At 51.1% G+C, this 17,782-nt stretch overlaps 1 protein-coding gene across 4 annotated transcripts in view; it reads left to right on the top strand.

Annotated features, from left to right (window-relative positions):
- CERK (ceramide kinase) overlaps positions 1–17,782 on the top strand; it is a 59,627-nt gene that overhangs the window by 10,028 nt on the left and 31,817 nt on the right. For 3 of the 4 annotated variants that reach the window (XM_058431222.1, XM_058431221.1, XM_058431223.1), the window contains 2 exons: positions 12,852–12,965; positions 13,661–13,783. In XM_058431222.1, coding sequence (XP_058287205.1) covers positions 12,852–12,965; positions 13,661–13,783 — 237 coding nt within the window. Of the gene's footprint in view, positions 1–12,652; positions 12,715–12,851; positions 12,966–13,660; positions 13,784–17,782 lie in introns of those variants that run through there. The other variant, XM_058431224.1, reaches the window with a different exon arrangement.

The raw sequence follows: 17,782 nt of genomic DNA, 5'->3' as shown, positions 1-17,782 counted from the left end.
CCTGGGTTCACACCATTCACCTGCCTCAGCCTCCCGAGTAGCTGGGACTACAGGCACCCGCCACCACACCCGGCTAATTTTTTGTATTTTTAGTAGAGACAGGGTTTCACTGTGTTAGCCAGGATGGTCTCAATCTCCTGACCTCGTGATCCTCCCTCCTTGGCCGCCTAAAGTGTTGGGATTACAGGCGTGAGCCACCGCGCCTGACCAGGTTAACATTTTTTAAACATTTTAAACTTACATAAAAATTGATAGGAAAAAGGCAGACAATCCATTAGACAAATGGCAATGGGTATAAGTAGGCGATTCACGGAAGAAAACATTCGGAAGTGGATGCTGAGCGTCTGAGTAGATACTGACCCAAGGCAATGATGAGATGCTGCTGTCACCCAGCAATGGATGGGGAAGGGCGAAAAGCACAGCTCTGTGCTGGGGAAGTTTCAGGACGCTTCTGGGCTGGCAGACCCGGTGGATGGGAGTGGGAACTGCTAGGCTGTTTTTGGAAAGTAATCTGGCAGTGTTTTCAAACTGTTAAAAAAAAAAAAAAAAGTTATATCCTTTGACCCAGCAATTCCATTTTTGATTATCTATCCCAGAGAAATTAAACCACCAGTATTTAAGAAACTTTCATACTCGAGAAGATACACTTTCTGTGTGTTTAAGAAACCCCTAATGTGTTTTACTTCCCGTTCCCCCACCCAATTTATTTTTCTTCTCTAACAGTCTAGATTTTTGCATAGCAGCGTTTTCTATGAGAAATGCAGCTGAGTCCTGCCTGTTGAGGGTTATCTCAGGGACCTGTAGCTGGTCCAGGATTGCATCTCAACTTAATGGCTTCAGCGATCAGCCCAGCCTGGACTTCTGGGCATGAGTTCTCCTCTGTCCTGGAGACAGCCAGCCTGTCACCCGCACACAAGCTCCAGCTACTCGGCCTCTCTCCTAGGCCAGTGGCCCACCCTCACCGCCTGCTGGGTTCTCGATTCTTCGGCTGTCCCGGATCCCACACCTCTGCTGGGTTCTCGATTCGGCTGTATCGGATCCCACACCTCTTCTCTCCTTTCTTGCTGATCTTGGTCCCCTTTTTGCCACAGACTGGGTCAGATGACTTCTGCCTCCAGCTGGCCCCGGTCTTCCCCTCCCGACCCCTCCTGCTGCCTGTTGAATTTCTTTAGGGAGCACCCCCGTGGCTGAACCCTGGATGATGGGGATTGGAAGTTTGGAGAGCACCCTGAGGGTCACTAATCCCCTCTCCAATGCCATTGGCCCGTCCTGACAGCCGGCCTGTGTGCCACATTGATGTTTAGACACCCTGCCCTGCTAGAAGTTCTTCCAGGCACTGCTGGCCCATGCGTGCCTGTGGCCTGGCTTGCATTCCTGACCTCCCCCCGCACCCCGTCCCCGATCTGGCCCTGCCCCCGCCTGCTCCCGGGGCACACGTGCTCACCAGCCCAGCCCAGCCGAGCCGTCATGATCTCCGCGTGCCCTGTGCCTCCCCAGGTGCCCTCTGCCCTCCCTGCCCAACATGTTTTCCTCCATCCTCAGCCTCACCAAGGCCCAGCCCTCCTTCCCAGACTCACCTAGCACTGGTCGTTTTGCAATATGTTCCAAGACTGGGCAGCGTTTACACCTTCTGTTTAACTGGTTTCTCTGGCACTGCTCCAGCAGGGAAGGGAGCTGGTACTGCCAGGTGGGGATGGAAGCCCAGGTTCCCCTCAGCCTTGCTGGCAGCGGAGTCAGGGGCTGCTTGGTATTGCCGGGTGGGTGGGGGGTACAGCTCCCGCCAGGCCTCTGCTAAGGCCACCTTGGCGGGGGGTGGAGGTGCTTCCTTGCCGCTCCCCACATGCACTCCCCTAACAGCATGTGGATGGAGTGTGGGCACCTTGCAGCTCAGTGTCAGCGAAAGCCCTGACTCCCCGCCAGGCCTCCTGTTACTCCACTCCAGCAAGGAGGAAGGGGTACCTCGCCAGTGCAGGGTGGGGGCCCGGGCTGGGCTGCCCCTTTGTCTCCACCGATGCCTGGTGGGCATGAGACTTTTTGCCAGCTGGCGCTGATGGGGGTTCCAGCTTCCTGCGTGGCCTCCCCTGTACGGCCCTGGCAGAGGTTGTGGGGTGCCTGCTCACAACCTCTCAAGGGTGGAAGTCTAAGCTGCTAGTTGGCCATGTGGGCTTGGTTGGAGGGCTTGGCCCGTTTTTTTCTGGGGTAGGTTGTTACTGTCTCAAAGTTTTCTGTCTTGCAAGGCTGTCCCTTCCCTGGCTAGACTGAGTTGGTTTTCACTTGGGCTCTGTGTTTGTACCTGTTGGCATTTCCAGGTTTCAGGCTGCTCCAGTTCCAAATCCAAGATAGACGAGGCAAAGGAAACCCCCGGGGGACCGCTGTGTGTCTTTCTCGGATCCTAGGCCCTGAACAGCTGCCTTTTCTCCGCCCGTCAGTCTTCTTATGTTTGTTTCATGTGCGATGTCCAGGGCTTCACTTAATAGGAGGAGTAGGAAAAGCACAGCTAATCCATCCTCCCAGAAGCGGAAGGTTCTTGTGCATTAAAACAATTTCTTTCTCTCTGCTCTTTAGAATAGATTCTTTCTGCTGACCTATTTTCAACTTCACTATTCCTCTATCCGATTCATTCTGCTACTAAGCCTATTTGGTGATTTTTAAATTTCAGATACCGTACTTTCCAGTTTTAAAATTTTCCTTTTGGTTCCAATAGTTTCCATTTCTTTCCTGAAAACTTTTTTTTTTTTTTTTTTTTGAGATAGAGTCTCACTCTGTTACCCAGACTGGAGTGCAATGGCGTGATCTCGACTCACTGCAACCTCTGCCTCCTGGGTTCAAGCAGTTCTCGTGCCTCATCCTCCTGAGTAGCTGGGATTACAGGTGCCCGCCACCACGCCTGGCTAATTTTTTATTTATTTATTATTTTTAGTAGAGACAGGGGTTTGCCATGTTACCCAGGCTGGTCTTGAACTCCTGAGCTCAGGCAATCTGCTCGCCTCAGCCTCCCAAAGTGCTAGGATTACAGGCATGAGCCACCACTCCCAGCCTCTTTCCTGAAAACTTTAAGGATGTTCAACTGTGTCTCAGTGAGCATGGTTATAACAGCTGCTTTGTTTGTTTGTTTGTTTGTTTGTTTGTTTAGAGACGGAGTCTCACTCTGTCACCCAGGCTGGAGTGCAGTGGTGCGATCTTGGCTCACTGCAAGCTCCACCTCCCGGGTTCACGCCATTCTACTGCCTCAGCCTCCTGAGTAGCTGAGACTACAGGCGCTCGCTACCATGCCTGGCTAATTTTTTGTATTTTTAGTAGGGACAGGGTTTCACTGTGTTAGCCAGGATGGTCTCGACCTCCTGCCCTCATGATCCACCTGCCTCGGCCTCCCAAAGTGCTGGGATTACAGGCGTGAGCCACCACGCCTGGCCAAAGACTACTTTGAGGTCTTTGTCTGATAACATCAACATCTGGGTCATCTCAGGTTTGACGTCTTTTGATTACTCCCTTGAGAACGTTAACATTTCCTGGTTCTTGGTGTGCTGATTTATTGTGGGTTGTTTCCTGGATATTTGGAACATGATTTTGTAAGGCCAAGTCCTGTTCATGTTTTTTGGAGGCTGGTGTTGTGCATGCCTGTAGTCCCAGCTACTCAGGAGGCTGGGGCAGGAGGAGCATTTGACGCCAGGAATTCGAGGTTACGGTGTTCCATGATTGTACCACTGTACTCCGTCCTGAGTGACAGAGCAAGACCCTGTCTCTTAAAAAAAAATTAATAAAAAATAAAGTCATTTGGACAATTTTTCTATTTAATTAAATTAATTAATTTATTTATTTACAGTCTCACTGTTTCCCAGGCTGGAGTGCAGCGGCTCAGTTTTGGCTCACTGCAGCCTCTTGAGCACAAGCCGTCCTCCTACCTCAGCCTCTCAAGTAGCTGGAACTACAGGCATGTACCATCGTTCTGGCTAATTTTTAAAAATTATTTTGTAGAGACAGGGCCTCACTGTGTTGTCCAGGTTGGTCTCAATCTTCTGGCCTCAAGCAGTCCTTCCGCTTCAGCCTCCCAAAGTGCTGTAATTACAGGCATGAGACACCAGACCCAGCCAATTTTTCTTTTTCAAAAGCAGGTGCTCAGCCTGGCTGGGTACAGATGGCAGGTCTGTCTCACGTGGCGAGGGAGGTGGGCCCTGGCTGTCCGGACTCCGAGGCCCTGGCTGCCCTGTTTTGGTCCCTCAGGAGTGAGGCTGGACTCATCTGGTCATTCTCAGAGCCAAGTATTCCTGCTCCAGCCCCCTCTGCTCTAAGCGTCCCTCTGCCCTCAGCACACCCTGGCTTCTCTGGGACAGGGGCCTGCACCCACCCTGCTGCCCCATAGCTCAGACGTCCCCGAGGCCAGAGCTGGAGATAAACCTGGCTCCCAGCTGCTGACTCTGCACCCCGGCCTCTCCAGCCAGCGGGCCTGCCGCTGTGGATCTCTAGTGTCCCCGGTTCATTGCCTGTTTCTTCTATCTCGTCCTGAGCTATCAGTCATAGCGGGTGGGAGAGACAGGCGGTCGGGCTTGGTTCATTCTGGCCAGAACTAGATGTCTGAATGCTGCTTTCCATTTAGGCCAGTGTGTGCTGTGCCCTGCAGTGCTGTGGGCTTCACACCCAATGGGATCCTCACAGCCCTCTGAGACGCCCCTTGTTATCTTCTCGGAGGTGGAGATGTGGGACTTAGAGCTCAGCTCACAGGTGGGGGAGTGGGGACTCAGAGCGAGGCTGCTCCAGAATCTGGGGTGAGCTCCCTCCTCAAAGGCAGGGACTCTGGGATTTGTTTAAGTAGCCCCCATGGCCTTTCATAGCAGGGTTCACAGGGGGAAGAGCAGGGTTCGTGGAGCAAAATCTGTCCAGTTCCCATGACAAAGTTCCCTGAGGCACCGTGTGGTCCCTGGAGCCCTCAGACACCCTGTCTCGTCCCTAGGACGGGAGGCTGACACAGGTTTCCCGCAGCCTGACAGCATGGAGTGGGGACAGCGGGTGTTCTGTGTTGAGATGTCAGCTGGTATGGACTTCAGTTCTGCGGGTGTCGTCTAAGCAGGTCTAGGATTAGCCTGATTCATTTCCTGAACCCACACACAGGGGCTGCGCAGGTGTGCAATTCCACCCTGCCCTCCAGAACCTCCTGGCTTAACAGGAAAAGCACAGTCCTGTGTGTTGGCTGCCACGTGGGCTGTGTAGGTGACATGCCCGTCCACATGCCACAGCCCTGTTTCCTCAGAGGAATGATTTGGCATCCTCAGGTCCAGGCCTCCTGTGCATGCTAAGGGAGCATCCATGCTAAGGAGCTGCGGGGATGGCAGGGCCGGGGGGGTGGCAGGGCCGGGGAGGGTGGCAGGGCCGGGGAAGGTGACAGGGCCAGGGGGGTGTTGGGGCATGTGCAGGATGTTCAGAAGCCCTTGGACCTTGGGTGGTCACCGGGTGGTCCTGTGGGGTGCTGACCAGGCCCCTGCCTGAGAGTGGGGCACACGGACCACAGCACCCTCAGGCTGGTATCGGGACGTTAGGACGAGGAAGGATTTCTGGGGTGGGTTCCACAGGGAATGGACACTGTTTACTTGAGATGTGTCCCTAGAACTAAGAAGACTGGGCACAGTGGCTCACGCCTGTAATCCCAACACTTTGGGAGGCTGAGCAGTTGCACCGCTTGAGCCCAGGAGTTAGAGAGACCAACCAGGTCTCTGAGGGCAACACAGAGAGACCCCATCTCTCAAAAAAAAAAAAAAAAAATAGCTGGGCATGGTGGCACACACCTGTGGTCCCAACTACTTGGGAAGCTGAGGTGGGAGGATTGCATGAGCCTAGGAGGTCGAGGCTGCAGTGAGCTGAGATTGCACCCCTGTACCCCAGCCTGGGTGACACAGCGAGACCTGTCTCAAAAAAAAGAAAGAAGAAGAAGAGACATTGGTGGCTACTAATGGTGTGCTGACAAAGGTCAAAGGTCACATTTTATGGCATGAAATAGCAGTAAGTTATAATTGGCAGGTACCTTATTCCAGCATCATGAACTTTGGGGTCTTGCTATGAGATTTTCTTCATCATCCGTGCATCAGAAAAACCACGGCTCAGCCTCACTGGCTTGCAGAGCAGAGGTCTTTGGGCTGAATTTGGCCACAGATTTTTTTCTTTGTTTGATTTGCATGGTGAGTTTTTCTTTTCCTTTTAAAATTGTAACTAATGTGTTTTACAATCAGAAGGTTTCCTATAAAAATCCAAACTTGGGCGCATCCCTGTATGACAGCAGAAGCTGCAGCAGAGACAAGGGCTGGGGACACAGACGTGCAATCGTGTCTGGATAAGTCACAGCTCAGGGCTGACCTGTGGGCATCACGTGGGTTCTGGCTTCCCCCACCTTCCGTCTGTGTATCACACCCATCAAGGGCTGTGTCAGGGTGGACGTGGTGGGCAGGGAGGGGAAGGGGACAGTTTGACCACTCTCTGAGTTTCCTGCATGTGGGATTTCTGGACTCTCCCTGGCAGTGGTGGGCAGAGCTGGTTTTTGGTCTTCCTTGGCATAGGCAAGCACTCACCTTTAATTTTTAATGAAGATCAGATGTTCACACAGCTCATGTTTATTGAGCGGTGGGTTGCCAGGGAAATGCGTCTGCATTGCATGTAATTGCAAGGGGAATCAGGACTCCCAGCCACTCGGATCTCTTGGGTGTTCTTCCTCTGGGGTGACCCTTACTGCTCGGACTCTAAGCAGGCCGGGCATGTGGAGGTCAGTGTGGCCCGTGCCACTTCTGGGCCTCAGTATCCCCTGCAGTGTGTGTGAGTGTGATCCACAGACTTCCACACTGTACTCCAGTGGGCGCAGTGGGCAGCGGCCTGCTCTCTCACCCCGTTCCCTCTGCCGGTTCTCACATGGCAGCTTGCATTAGGGAGCGTCCCAGGGACAGCTGTGCTCTTGGCTGTGAACTTGCTTTTGTTCTCGTTGCATATCCCCAAGAGGCGAAAGACATCTGGGGCCTCCTGACGGCTGCGTGAGGTCTGGAGCGGCGTGTTCCGCCACCTAGACACTGCCCTGCCGTGAGCGTGCTCACACACGTGCACCTGTGTCACTGGCACTCAGTGCTCCTTTGACACATGGGAAACCCGTGGGCCCTCCTGCTGGATGGGAGGCCACTGCGCGTGGCTCAGTTTAATCCAGGAACTTCTAGTGTCAAAGCTGATTGACAGCAGGCACTGTTTTCATCTGTGAGTCGCAAGCATGAAATATATTTGATTTTAGTAGATCACAACAAGCACTAAAAAACACAGAGAACAGAATGGAAAAAGAAGCAGCTGGAAGTCAGCGTGCTCTCAGCTGCCCCTAGCAGGCATTACCCAGACTGTGGCAAATGCTGCAGTGGTCTGCAGAGAGGGAGCCAGCAAACACGTGAGCCGCACGAGAACCAGGAGGCCAGCCTCACTCGCTGACATGGCATTTGATTTTTCTGGAATGTGATGGCCATTTGATCATTACCTTTATTGGAGAGCCCACTGCATGTCCATATGAGTCACTGTGGTGTCTCACGGGCAGCAGAATTTATCTCTGTCAGCAAAAGAATATGAAAGCACCCCAAATTCCCACCTTCTGCCCTTTGCAAGATGTTCCCACAGCATCTGTCCACCCGGGTCAGGTGTGTTTTCTCCCGTGGATGCTGTGGCATGTCCACACACCACGTGCTGTGCGGGGATGCTGCTTGGAGCCGGCAAATTGAGACTCACCCTCAGAGGGCAGTTCCTTCTGCTTCTAGAGGACCGGCCGCATTCTTCTGTGTGCCAGCCCTCGGTGGCCCCACTGCCGTCCACATGACCTGCCCTCAGATGAGCAGGCGCCAGCTCTCCAACCGGTGGACGCTGGCAAGCGTTTCCTGAGCCCCCGCAGGGAGCTGCTCTCCATTTGCTCAGATTCTTGGCCCGGTTCTTTGTCTCCCAATTAGAAATGAGAGTTTCAAAGACTAGGGCGTAATGCCCGTGACACGCCGAGGTGAGGAGAGCGGGAGAAGGGGTGAGTGCTGCTAGGCTGGAGGCGTCTCACTGTGGAGTCCTCTCACTGTGGAGTCCTCAGCTTAACACGGACAATGGCCTGAAGGAGGCAGAGCCCCCGTCTCGAGCCCAGCCTTTTTTTTTTTTTTTTTTTGAGACATAGTCTTTCTCTCTGTCGCCCAGGCTGGAGTGCAGTGGTGCAATCTCGGCTCACTGCAAGCCCCGCCTCCCTGGTTCACACCATTCTCCTGCCTCAGCCTCCTGAGTAGCTGGGACTACAGGTGCCCACCACCACACCCAGCTAATTTTTTGTATATTTTTAGTAGAGACAGGGTTTCACCGTGTTAGCCAGGATGGTTTCGATCTCCTGACCTCGTGATCCACCCACCTTAGCCTCCCAGAGTGCAGGGATTACAGGTGTGAGCCACCCCGCCCTGCTAAGCCCAGCCTTTATGACAAGAAAGGAAGCCACCATTTATCGGACATTTTTGTGCTTGAAACTTTTTCACCCTTTATCTTATTCCAGTTTCTGAATTCCGTATGGGGTTCATCGTTCCACCCCCTTTACAGCCATGCTCCAGGCTTAGCGGCTTACCCACAGTAAGACTGCAGCCAGGAGCAGGCCAAAGCCACGCCGAGTCCAGCCACTCGTCGCCACCTGGGGAATGTGTTCCCACCATGGCTGCACCACTCCAGGTCTCCTGAGTCAGCAAGGAAGCCCTTGTCCTGAGCTGCACCCAGTGCAAGTTGACCCCCAAACAACATGGGGGTCAGCACCCCAGCCCCATGCAGTTGGAAAACTTTTGACTCCCCCAGCACTTAACTAACAGGCTACTGCTGACTGGACGCCTTGCGATAATGTAAATAGCCGATGAACACATATTTCCTATGTATGTGCCTGAATTATATGCTGTATTATTACAATAAAGTAAGCTAGAGAAAAGAAAACGTGGTTAAGAAAACAGTAAGGAAGAGAAAATGTGTTTGCTATCCGGTAAGTGGAAGTGAATCATTACAAAGGTCTCCATCCTCGTGGTCTTCAGGTTGAGTGGGCTGAGGAGGAAGAGGAGACGAGGGATGGGTCGTGCTGTCTTAGGGGTGGTGGAGGCGGATAAGACGGAGGAGGTGGAAGGGGAGGCAAGAGAGGCAGGTGAGCTCAGTGCCACTTTTATTGAAAAATCCGGCCGGGCACGGTGGCTCATGCCTGTAATCCCAGCACTGTGGGAGGCCGAGGCGGGGGGATCACCTGAGGTCAGGAGTTAGAGACCATCCCGGCCAACATGGTGAAACCCCGTCTCTACTAAAAATACAAAAATTAGCTGGGCGTGGTGGCAGGCGCCTATAATCCCAGCTACTCAGGAGGCTGAGTCAGGAGAATCACTTGAACGTGGGAAGTGGAGGTTGCAGTGAGCCGAGATCATACCACACCTGGGTGACAAGAGCAAGACTCCGTCTCAAAAAAAAAAAAAAAAGAAGAAGAAGAAGAAGAAAACTCCCCACATCAGTGGACCCTCGAAGGTTAAGCCCATGTTGTTCAGAGGTCAGCCATATTCTTATTCTTATTTTTATTTTTATTTTTTCCTGAGACTGAGTCTCACTTTGTTGCCCAGGCTGGAGTGCACTGGTGTGATCTCGGTTCACTGCAACCTCCGCCTCCCGGGTTCAAGCAACTCTCATGCCTCAGCCTCCCTAGTAGCTGGGATTACAGGCACACACCACCACACCTGGCTAACTTTTGTATTTTTAGTAGAGACGGGGTTTCACCATGTTGGCCAGGCTGGTCTCGAACTCCTGACCTCAAGTGATCCGCCTGCCTCAGCCTCCCAAACTGCTGGGATTACAGGCGTGAGCCACTGTGTCCACCCTGTGTTCTTATTCTTGACGTTCCTCAATAAAGCTGTGCAGACAAGATTGAATTTTATTCCTCTATTTTTTCTGTCCCTTTTTAGAAACAATAATTACATTTATTAATCTGTGTGTAAGAGGAACATGTGTGTAAACTAATGTTCCCTGCTGGCGTCTTTGTCTTTTTCTCTCGCCAGAGGAGCAGGTACACCTTGCTGCAGGTCCAGTGTGGCAGAAGGTGCCTAGATTCACCCCAGGGCGTCCTTGGTCCTGTTCAGTCTCTTGCCCTGTCCCAAACACTTGTAGCTATTCAGAGTCATACCCAAGTGGGATCCTCGTCCCTCCACCCAGAGTGGCCACCCTCTCACAGCCGCTTGCCCGTTCCCTCCCAGCGGCCTCTGCCTCTCCCCTGCTCCTGCCCCTACGTCACCTTCCTTCACCCACGGGGAATCCTCTGAACCCTGACCCTGACAGTGAGGCTGTCCCCGCCACCTCCCTGCCCCAGCACCTGTGTCGCTCCTTCCGGCAGGATACAGCGACGAGACCACCTGGCCTTGTGCTGGCACCCCTGGCATGGCATGGCCTACAGCCTGGCTAACATGGCAAAACCCTGTCTCTACTAAAAATACAAAAATTAGCTGGACCTGGTGGTGGGGACCTGTAATCTTAGCTACTTGGGAGGCTGAGGAGGGAGAATCGCTTGAACCGGGAGGTGGAGGTTGCAGTGAGCCGAGATTGAGCCATCGTACTCCAGCCCAGGCAACAAGAGCAAAACTCCATCTCAAAAAAGAAATGATGAGACTCCATCTCATCAGCATGGCGAGTCCCTTCCTGGGCTCTTGGGGTCTGTGGGACTGAATGTGCAAGGCTGAAAGTTAGTAACCTGTAGACTCAGGTGACTGTCCTGGAGTCATTCGTAACTTACTGTGCTGTCTGTTGTGCAGTTTCCTAAACCAGTCGATCAGATGTTGGGGAACTGACCTGACCGCTGACTCTTGGACCGTGGCTTGTTCTCACTGCCTGTCGCCACTTCTCATCAGACAGCCATGGTTGTGGTTATCTGCAGGCACTAGGAGGTCCCGAAGCCTGCGCTCAGTGGTCTAGGAAGATCGCGGTGTGCATTGTCACATCCATAGGTGGTGGATTCCTGACTCACTGTCTATGTCATTGAACCCTGCCCCGAGCCTGGCCTGTGCTGGGTCCCGGAGCTGCAGAGGCCTGGCATTAACTCTGTCTCATAGGACGAGGATGCCATGGCGTCAGATGCACTCACAGGGTTTGAGTGCCATGGTCACTTCCTTGCAGGACCCAGAGGGCAAGGCCAGCACCTCAAGAAATAGGGGATGGTTAAGGAGGCAAGCCGTGCCAGACGAGAAGAGCCGCGTCTGAAGGCTGGTGGCCTCCACGTGCCAACAGGGAAGCTGGTCCACATGCAAGTGTCTGGGATGCCCTGAGATCCCGCGTGGCTGTCCTGTGTGGACACCGACCGGCAGAGCGGAGAGGGGTCTGGAGCATCAGGGTTCAGGGTTCTAAGGCAGGGGAAAAATAAGAAGTGGGTAGAAATTGCATTCCAGAGTCACAGCCTGAAGGGCAAGATAGGAAGCCAGGGCCTGGTGTGGTGGCTCACGCCTGTAATCCCAGCACTTTGGGAGGCTGAGGTGGGCGGATCATCTGAGGTCAGGAGTTCCAGACCAGCCTGGCTAATATGGCGAAACCCCATCTCTACTAAAAATACAAAAATTAGCTGGGCGTGGTGGTGGGCACCTGTAATCTCAACTACTTGGGAGGCTGAGGAGGGAGAATCACTTGAACTGGGAGGTGGAGGTTGCGGTGAGCCGAGATTGAGCCATCGCCCTCCAGCCTGGGCAGCAGGAGCAAAACTCCATCTCAAAAAAAAAAAAAAAAAAAAGGATGAGAGAGGCCCAGGTGGGGCACCCTGAGAGTCACTCTGGACCCCACATCCTATACCCAGGAGCAGGATGCACACAGACACCTCCTGAGACCTCCGCCCTCTAGCCAGACTTCATCCTCTGTAACCTCCTCCCCAGCAATCTGCTCCCCTGGGGCTGGCATCACTTCAGAGGGAATCAGGAGGCCCCACTACTGGCCTTTTTCAAGGGTTTCTACAGTGGTCAAAGGCCCAGTTCAGACACTACCCTCCCAGGTTCCTAGAACTTGATTTCCATGGGCAACAACTTTAAAAATGATGCAAAATTACTACATATGTTATAGCAATTTTTTTTGCATTTAGCTACGGCAAAAATACAGTATTTCAGCTATATTGCAGCTTTTATAGCCAACCTAGGAAGCTAACCACAAATTACAACGTTCTTCTGTGTAAGAATATATCATACATGCCTAACAGTAATTCCAGAATAAGCTTTTGGAAGCCAGCTTGCTCAAACCTGGCTTTGCTGTCTTCAATCCCATGCTCTCCTGGGCAAGTTCTTTCAGGCCTTGGACTTCAGTTACCCGTCACTTCCCATGGCTCTGCTCCCAGCCCAGAACTTTCTTTGATGTGCAGGCCTGTAATTACAGCCGCCCACCAGATGAACACGCCCCAGGTGGCTCGGGTGGAACCAGTCCTTCCTGGTTCCCAGGGTGGAGCATGGCTGGTGCTGTCATCCCCTGGGTCCCTGGAAGTCTCCCGTCTCTCCTCCCCCGGCACTCCAGTCGTGCCACACTTGGACTCTGCCTCACTTGCAAGCTCCGTGGTTCCAGCGCGAGACCCCGTCTCCAAAAAAATATATATTTTGGAGACGGGGTCTCGCGCTGTCGCCCGGGCTGGAGTGCAGTGTCACCATCATAGCTCCCTGCAACTCCTGAGCTCAAGCGATCCTCCCTCCTCAGCTTCCCAAAGTGCCAGGATTACAGGTGCACACCACCACACCCAGCCTGAATTTCTAATGAGAATATTAAAGCAGAATATTCTCAGCTTCTTGGAGTTGGACTGATTTTACCTGTGTGGATTCTGCCGAATTCTTTGACAGAAGGACGTGGTGTTTTTACAGATGCCTGCACTGTGCCTGTATCTGAGATCATCGCTGTTGAGGAAACAGACGTTCACGGGAAACATCACAGCAGTGGAAAATGGCAGAAAATGGAAAAGCCTTACGCTTTTACAGGTGATAAGCCTAAATGTCTTCTCCCACAATCTTCATTAATTCTATGTAGATGACGCGAGAGGGAACTTTTCTGTTACTTAACAAGCTCAATGCATTGGTTTATCTTTATGAAATCTTCCTATTTTCTCCCCCAAATGCTACCTTTAGTTAATGTTTTAGTTAATGGTCATTTTTCCCCTTATTTTTATTTATTTATTTTTTTTGAGACGGAGTTTCGCTCTTGTTGCCCAAGCTGAAGTGCAGTGGCGCAGTCTCGGCTCAGTGCAACCTCCACTTCCCACGTTCAAGTGATTCTCCTGCCTCAGCCTCCTGAGTAGCTAGGATTATAGGCGCCCGCCACCATACCCAGCTAAATTTTTGTATTTTAAATAAAGATGGGGTTTCACCATGTTGGCCAGGCTGGTCTCAAACTCCTGACCTCAGGTGATCTGCCCACCTCAGCCTCCCAAAGTGCTGGATTGCAGGCGTGAGTCATCACACCCAACCCTTTTCCCTTACGTGACTTAAAAGATTTGAAAGATAGGATGTTTTTTTCTAATATTCCTTGACAATTACTAACTAGTTAGAAGGGAGGAGAACCCCTGGGAAATTTTGGTTAGGAACCTATAATTAGCTGCATTTGGTGCATATTCACTTGAGGTTTTATCAGTGACGCTGCAAACTTTGCACTAATGAGCGTGCTTGCTTCTGTGCAGTTCACTGTGTAAAGAGAGCACGACGGCACCGCTGGAAGTGGGCGCAGGTGACTTTCTGGTGCCCAGAGGAGCAGCTGTGTCACTTGTGGCTGCAGACCCTGCGGGAGATGCTGGAGAAGCTGAGTACGTGTGTGTCTGGACTGAGAGACAGGATGGCCGTGGTGGCATGCGCACGCCTGATTGGGTGATCTTCCTGACGTGTCTCCCCCTTTCATGCAGCTGGCCATACCCCAGGTGGACATGATGAGTCAGGCTGACTTAATTTCTCATTAGCAGACCAGCCCAGTGAATGCAAAGGGCATGGGCTCCACAGCCTGGACCCTGGCATGGAGTCCAGCCCCCTGCTCACCAGCCAGGAGGCCTGGGGGCAGGTCACTTACCCTTCTGAGCCTCAGTTTCTATTTCTAAGTGGGGATGGTAAAAGCTTTTACATTCGAGGTGAATGTGAGAATTAAACTGGGCACGTGGAGGAATACATCTCATATCTGTCTGGGATGCGTCCATGTCTTTTTTTTTCTTTTCTTTTCTTTTTCGAAATGGAGTCTTGCTCTGTTGCTCAGGCTGAAGTTCAGTGGCACGATTTCGGCTCACGCCAGTCTCCACCTCCCGGGTTCAAGTAATTCTTCTGCCTCAGTCTCCCGAGTAGCTGGGACTACAGGCATGCACCACCACGCCTGGCTAATTTTTGTATTTTTAGTAGAGACGGGGTTTCACCAAGTTGGCCAGGCTGGTCTCAGACTCCTGACCTCGGGTGATCTGCCCACCTTGGCCTCCCGGAGTGCTGGGATTGCAGGCATGAGCCACCACGCCCAGCCAGGGACGTGTCCACATCTGAAATGTAGTAGGAGCCTGGAGCCTGGTGTGTTAGTTATTGCATGCTGAGTAACAAGACTTTGTCATCCTTAAAAAGTGGTTGGAGCCTGGTGTGTTAGTTATTGCATGCTGAGTAATAAGACTTTGTCATCCTTAAAAAGTGGTTGGATGGGTAGAGACATATCTGTACACCAAACCCCCATGACACGCACTTTACCTATATAACAAACCTGCACATGTACTCGTGAACTTAAAAGTTCAAAAAAAGGAACATATGGTACACACACATACACACACACACAAAGTGGTAGGTGTTCATTCATTTTGTATTCATAACACTATTTCATGTTGTTTACTTATAACCTTAATAGGCAATTTTTTTTGAGACAGGGTCTCGCTCTGTCACCCAGGCTGGAGTGCAGTGGCATGACCTTAGCTCACTGCAACCTCCACCTTCTGGGCTCAAGTGATCCTCCCACCTCAGTCTCCTGAGTAGCTGTGACTACAGTGTGTGCCACCACGCCTGGCTAATTTTTTTGTAGAGACAGGGTTTTGCCGTATTGCCCAGGCTGATCTCAAACTCTTGTGCTCAAGCCATCTTCCCACCTCAGCCTCCCAAAGTGCTGGGATTACAGGCTGTTTTAGTGTTTGACTGTCATATCGCAGACACAGAGGACCTCATTCTGAGTGTGCACTGGGTGAATTTTCACGCTGAGCACATTTGTGTAACCAGCACCCAGATAAAGGAGCAGAATATTGCCAGCCCCAGGGTCCCCTACCGCGCCCCTGTGGTCATGACTCCCCAAAGGGGAACCACTGCCTCGACTTCTAAACAACTAGGTTCATTGTTGTACTTAATAGAAATCAGATCATACGGTATGAACCCTTTTGTGCCTGGCTCTCGGCTCAACATGACACTTGTGGAGTTTCCCACCGTGGTGGCGAGTGTTAGTAGTCTTGCATAAATTTTCCACGCTGTCCCGCGGGGCTGCCGTTTGTTCATTCTCTAGGCCGTGTGGTATTCCGTGATGTGAATGTTACGGCCATTTATTTACCCATGGTACAGTGGCTGGTCATTTGGACAGCTTCCTGATGTGGGCTGTCATGAACAGTAGCATTGGGAACATTCTAGAGCATGTCTTTTGCACCCGTCTGCATTTCTCCTGGGTGCATACCTGGGAATGGAGTTGCTGGGTTGTAGGTGTTTGTTGCATGTGTTGACTTCAGAAGACGCTGCCAGCCTGCATTCCACCCTCAGGGTGCGGGAGTTCTGGTTGCCCCACATCTTAGCCACACCTTCACGTCTTAGCCGTGGTGGTAAGTGTTAACAGTCTTGCATTGTGGTTGTAGTTTGCACTCCCTAATGGTTAATGAGGCTGAGAAACACATTCATATGTTCATGGACCATTCGGATATCCCCTTTTGTGAGGTCCTGTTCAAGTCCTTTGTCCATTTTTCCATTTGGTTGTTATCTTTTTCTTTCTTTTTTTTTTTTTTTGAGACAGACTCTTGCTCTGTTGCCCAGGCTGGAGGGCAGTTGTGCGATCCTGGCTCACTGCAATCTCTGCCTCCTGGGTTCAAGCAATCCTCAGCCTCCTGAGTAGCTGAGACTACAGGCGTGCGCCACCACGCCTGGCTAGTTTTTTTGTATTTTTTAGTAGAGATGGGGTTTTGCCATATTGGCCAGGCTGGTCTTGAACTCCTGGCCTCAAGTGATCTACCTGTCTCGGCCTCCCAAAGTGCTGGGATTACAAGCGTGAGCCACCATGCCCAGCTGGCTGTATCTTTTTCTTAATGATGTGTAGAAACTGTTTACATATTGTGGATCTGAATCTTTTATTGAATTTATGAATTACACAAATTTATGTAATTCATAAGAATTACCCATTCTGTAACTTGCCTTTTCAATCTCGTATTTTTTCTTTTAAAGATATGGGGTCTTGACCAGGCGTGGTGGCTCATGCCTATAATCCTAGCACTTCGGGAGGCTGAGGCAGGTGGATCAACTGAGGTCAAGAGTTCGGGACCAGCCTGGCCAACATGGTGAAACCCTATCTCTACTAAAAATACAAAACTTAGCCAGGCATGGTGGCACATGCCTGTCATCCCAGCTACTCAAGAGGCTGAGGCAGGAGAATCACTTGAACCCTGGGGGCGGAGATTGCAGTGAGCCGAGATCACGCCACTTCACTCCAGCCTGGGTCAAAGAGCAAAACTCCGTCTCAAAATTTAAAAAAAAAAAAAAAGGGAGACGAGGTCTTGTTCTGTCACCCAGGCCGGAGTACAGTGGCACAATCACGGTTCACTGCAGCTTTGAACTCCTGAGCTCAAGCAATGCTTCTGCCTCAGCCTCACAAGTAGCTGAGACTACAGGCACATGTCACCATGCCTGGCTGATTTTTTGAAAATTTTTTCGTAGAACTGGGGTCTTGCTATATTGCCCAGGCTGGTCTCAAACTCCTAGGCTCAAGGAATCCTCCCACCTCAGCCTCCCAAAGCACTGACATTACCAGGGTGAGCTACTATGCTCAGCCTATTTTTATGATTTTAAAAAACTTTCTGGTAATCTTGTGTCCTATTGAAGACATCTTTGTCTACTCCAAAGTCATGAAGACATCTTACTCTCCAAGCTCTATTGTTTTCCGCTTCACATTTAGATCTATATAATCCATTTGGAATTCATCTTTGTGTACAGTGTGAGGTGAGCATTCAAGCTTCATTTTCCTCTTTCTTTTTATGTATTCATTTTTTGAAGACAGGGTCTCACTCTGTCACCCAGGCTGGAGTGCAGCTGTGCGATCATAGCTCACTGTGGCCTTGAACTACAGGGCTCAAGCAATCCTCCTGCCTCAGCCTCCCAAGTAGCTGGGACTATAGGCAGGAACCACTGTGCCCAACCTAGTATTTTCATTAAATATAAACATCTACTCGACCCTGTGGCATTTATCGGAAAGTCTCGTTTTCCCTACAGCACTGTTTATTTATTTTTTTATTGTTTGTGTATAGAAATGTGATAGAATTGTGTATTTCACCTTGCATTCAATGACCTTGCAAACTTCACTTACGGATGCTAATAGTTTGATGATTATTTTAGAGTTTTGTCAAACACGATCATGTCAGCTGTGCATGATAACAGTTCTGTTTCTTCCATTTTAATTCTTCTCTCTTTTATTTCTTTTCCTTATGTTTTTGCCCTGGCTTGGACCAACACGGGTGCTAGCAGCATCCTTGTCTCAGTCCTGATCTCAGGGGAAAGGTTTTAGTGTTTCACCATTGAGAATTATGTGTCTTAGGTTTTTAATAGATTTT

The sequence above is a fragment of the Hylobates moloch genome, unplaced genomic scaffold (assembly GCF_009828535.3).
Source record: "Hylobates moloch isolate HMO894 unplaced genomic scaffold, HMol_V3 SCAFFOLD_19, whole genome shotgun sequence".
Classification (NCBI taxonomy): Eukaryota; Metazoa; Chordata; class Mammalia; order Primates; family Hylobatidae; genus Hylobates; species Hylobates moloch.
The sequence above is the reverse complement of the archived record's forward strand: the minus strand, read 5'-3'. Positions and strand labels throughout refer to the sequence as shown.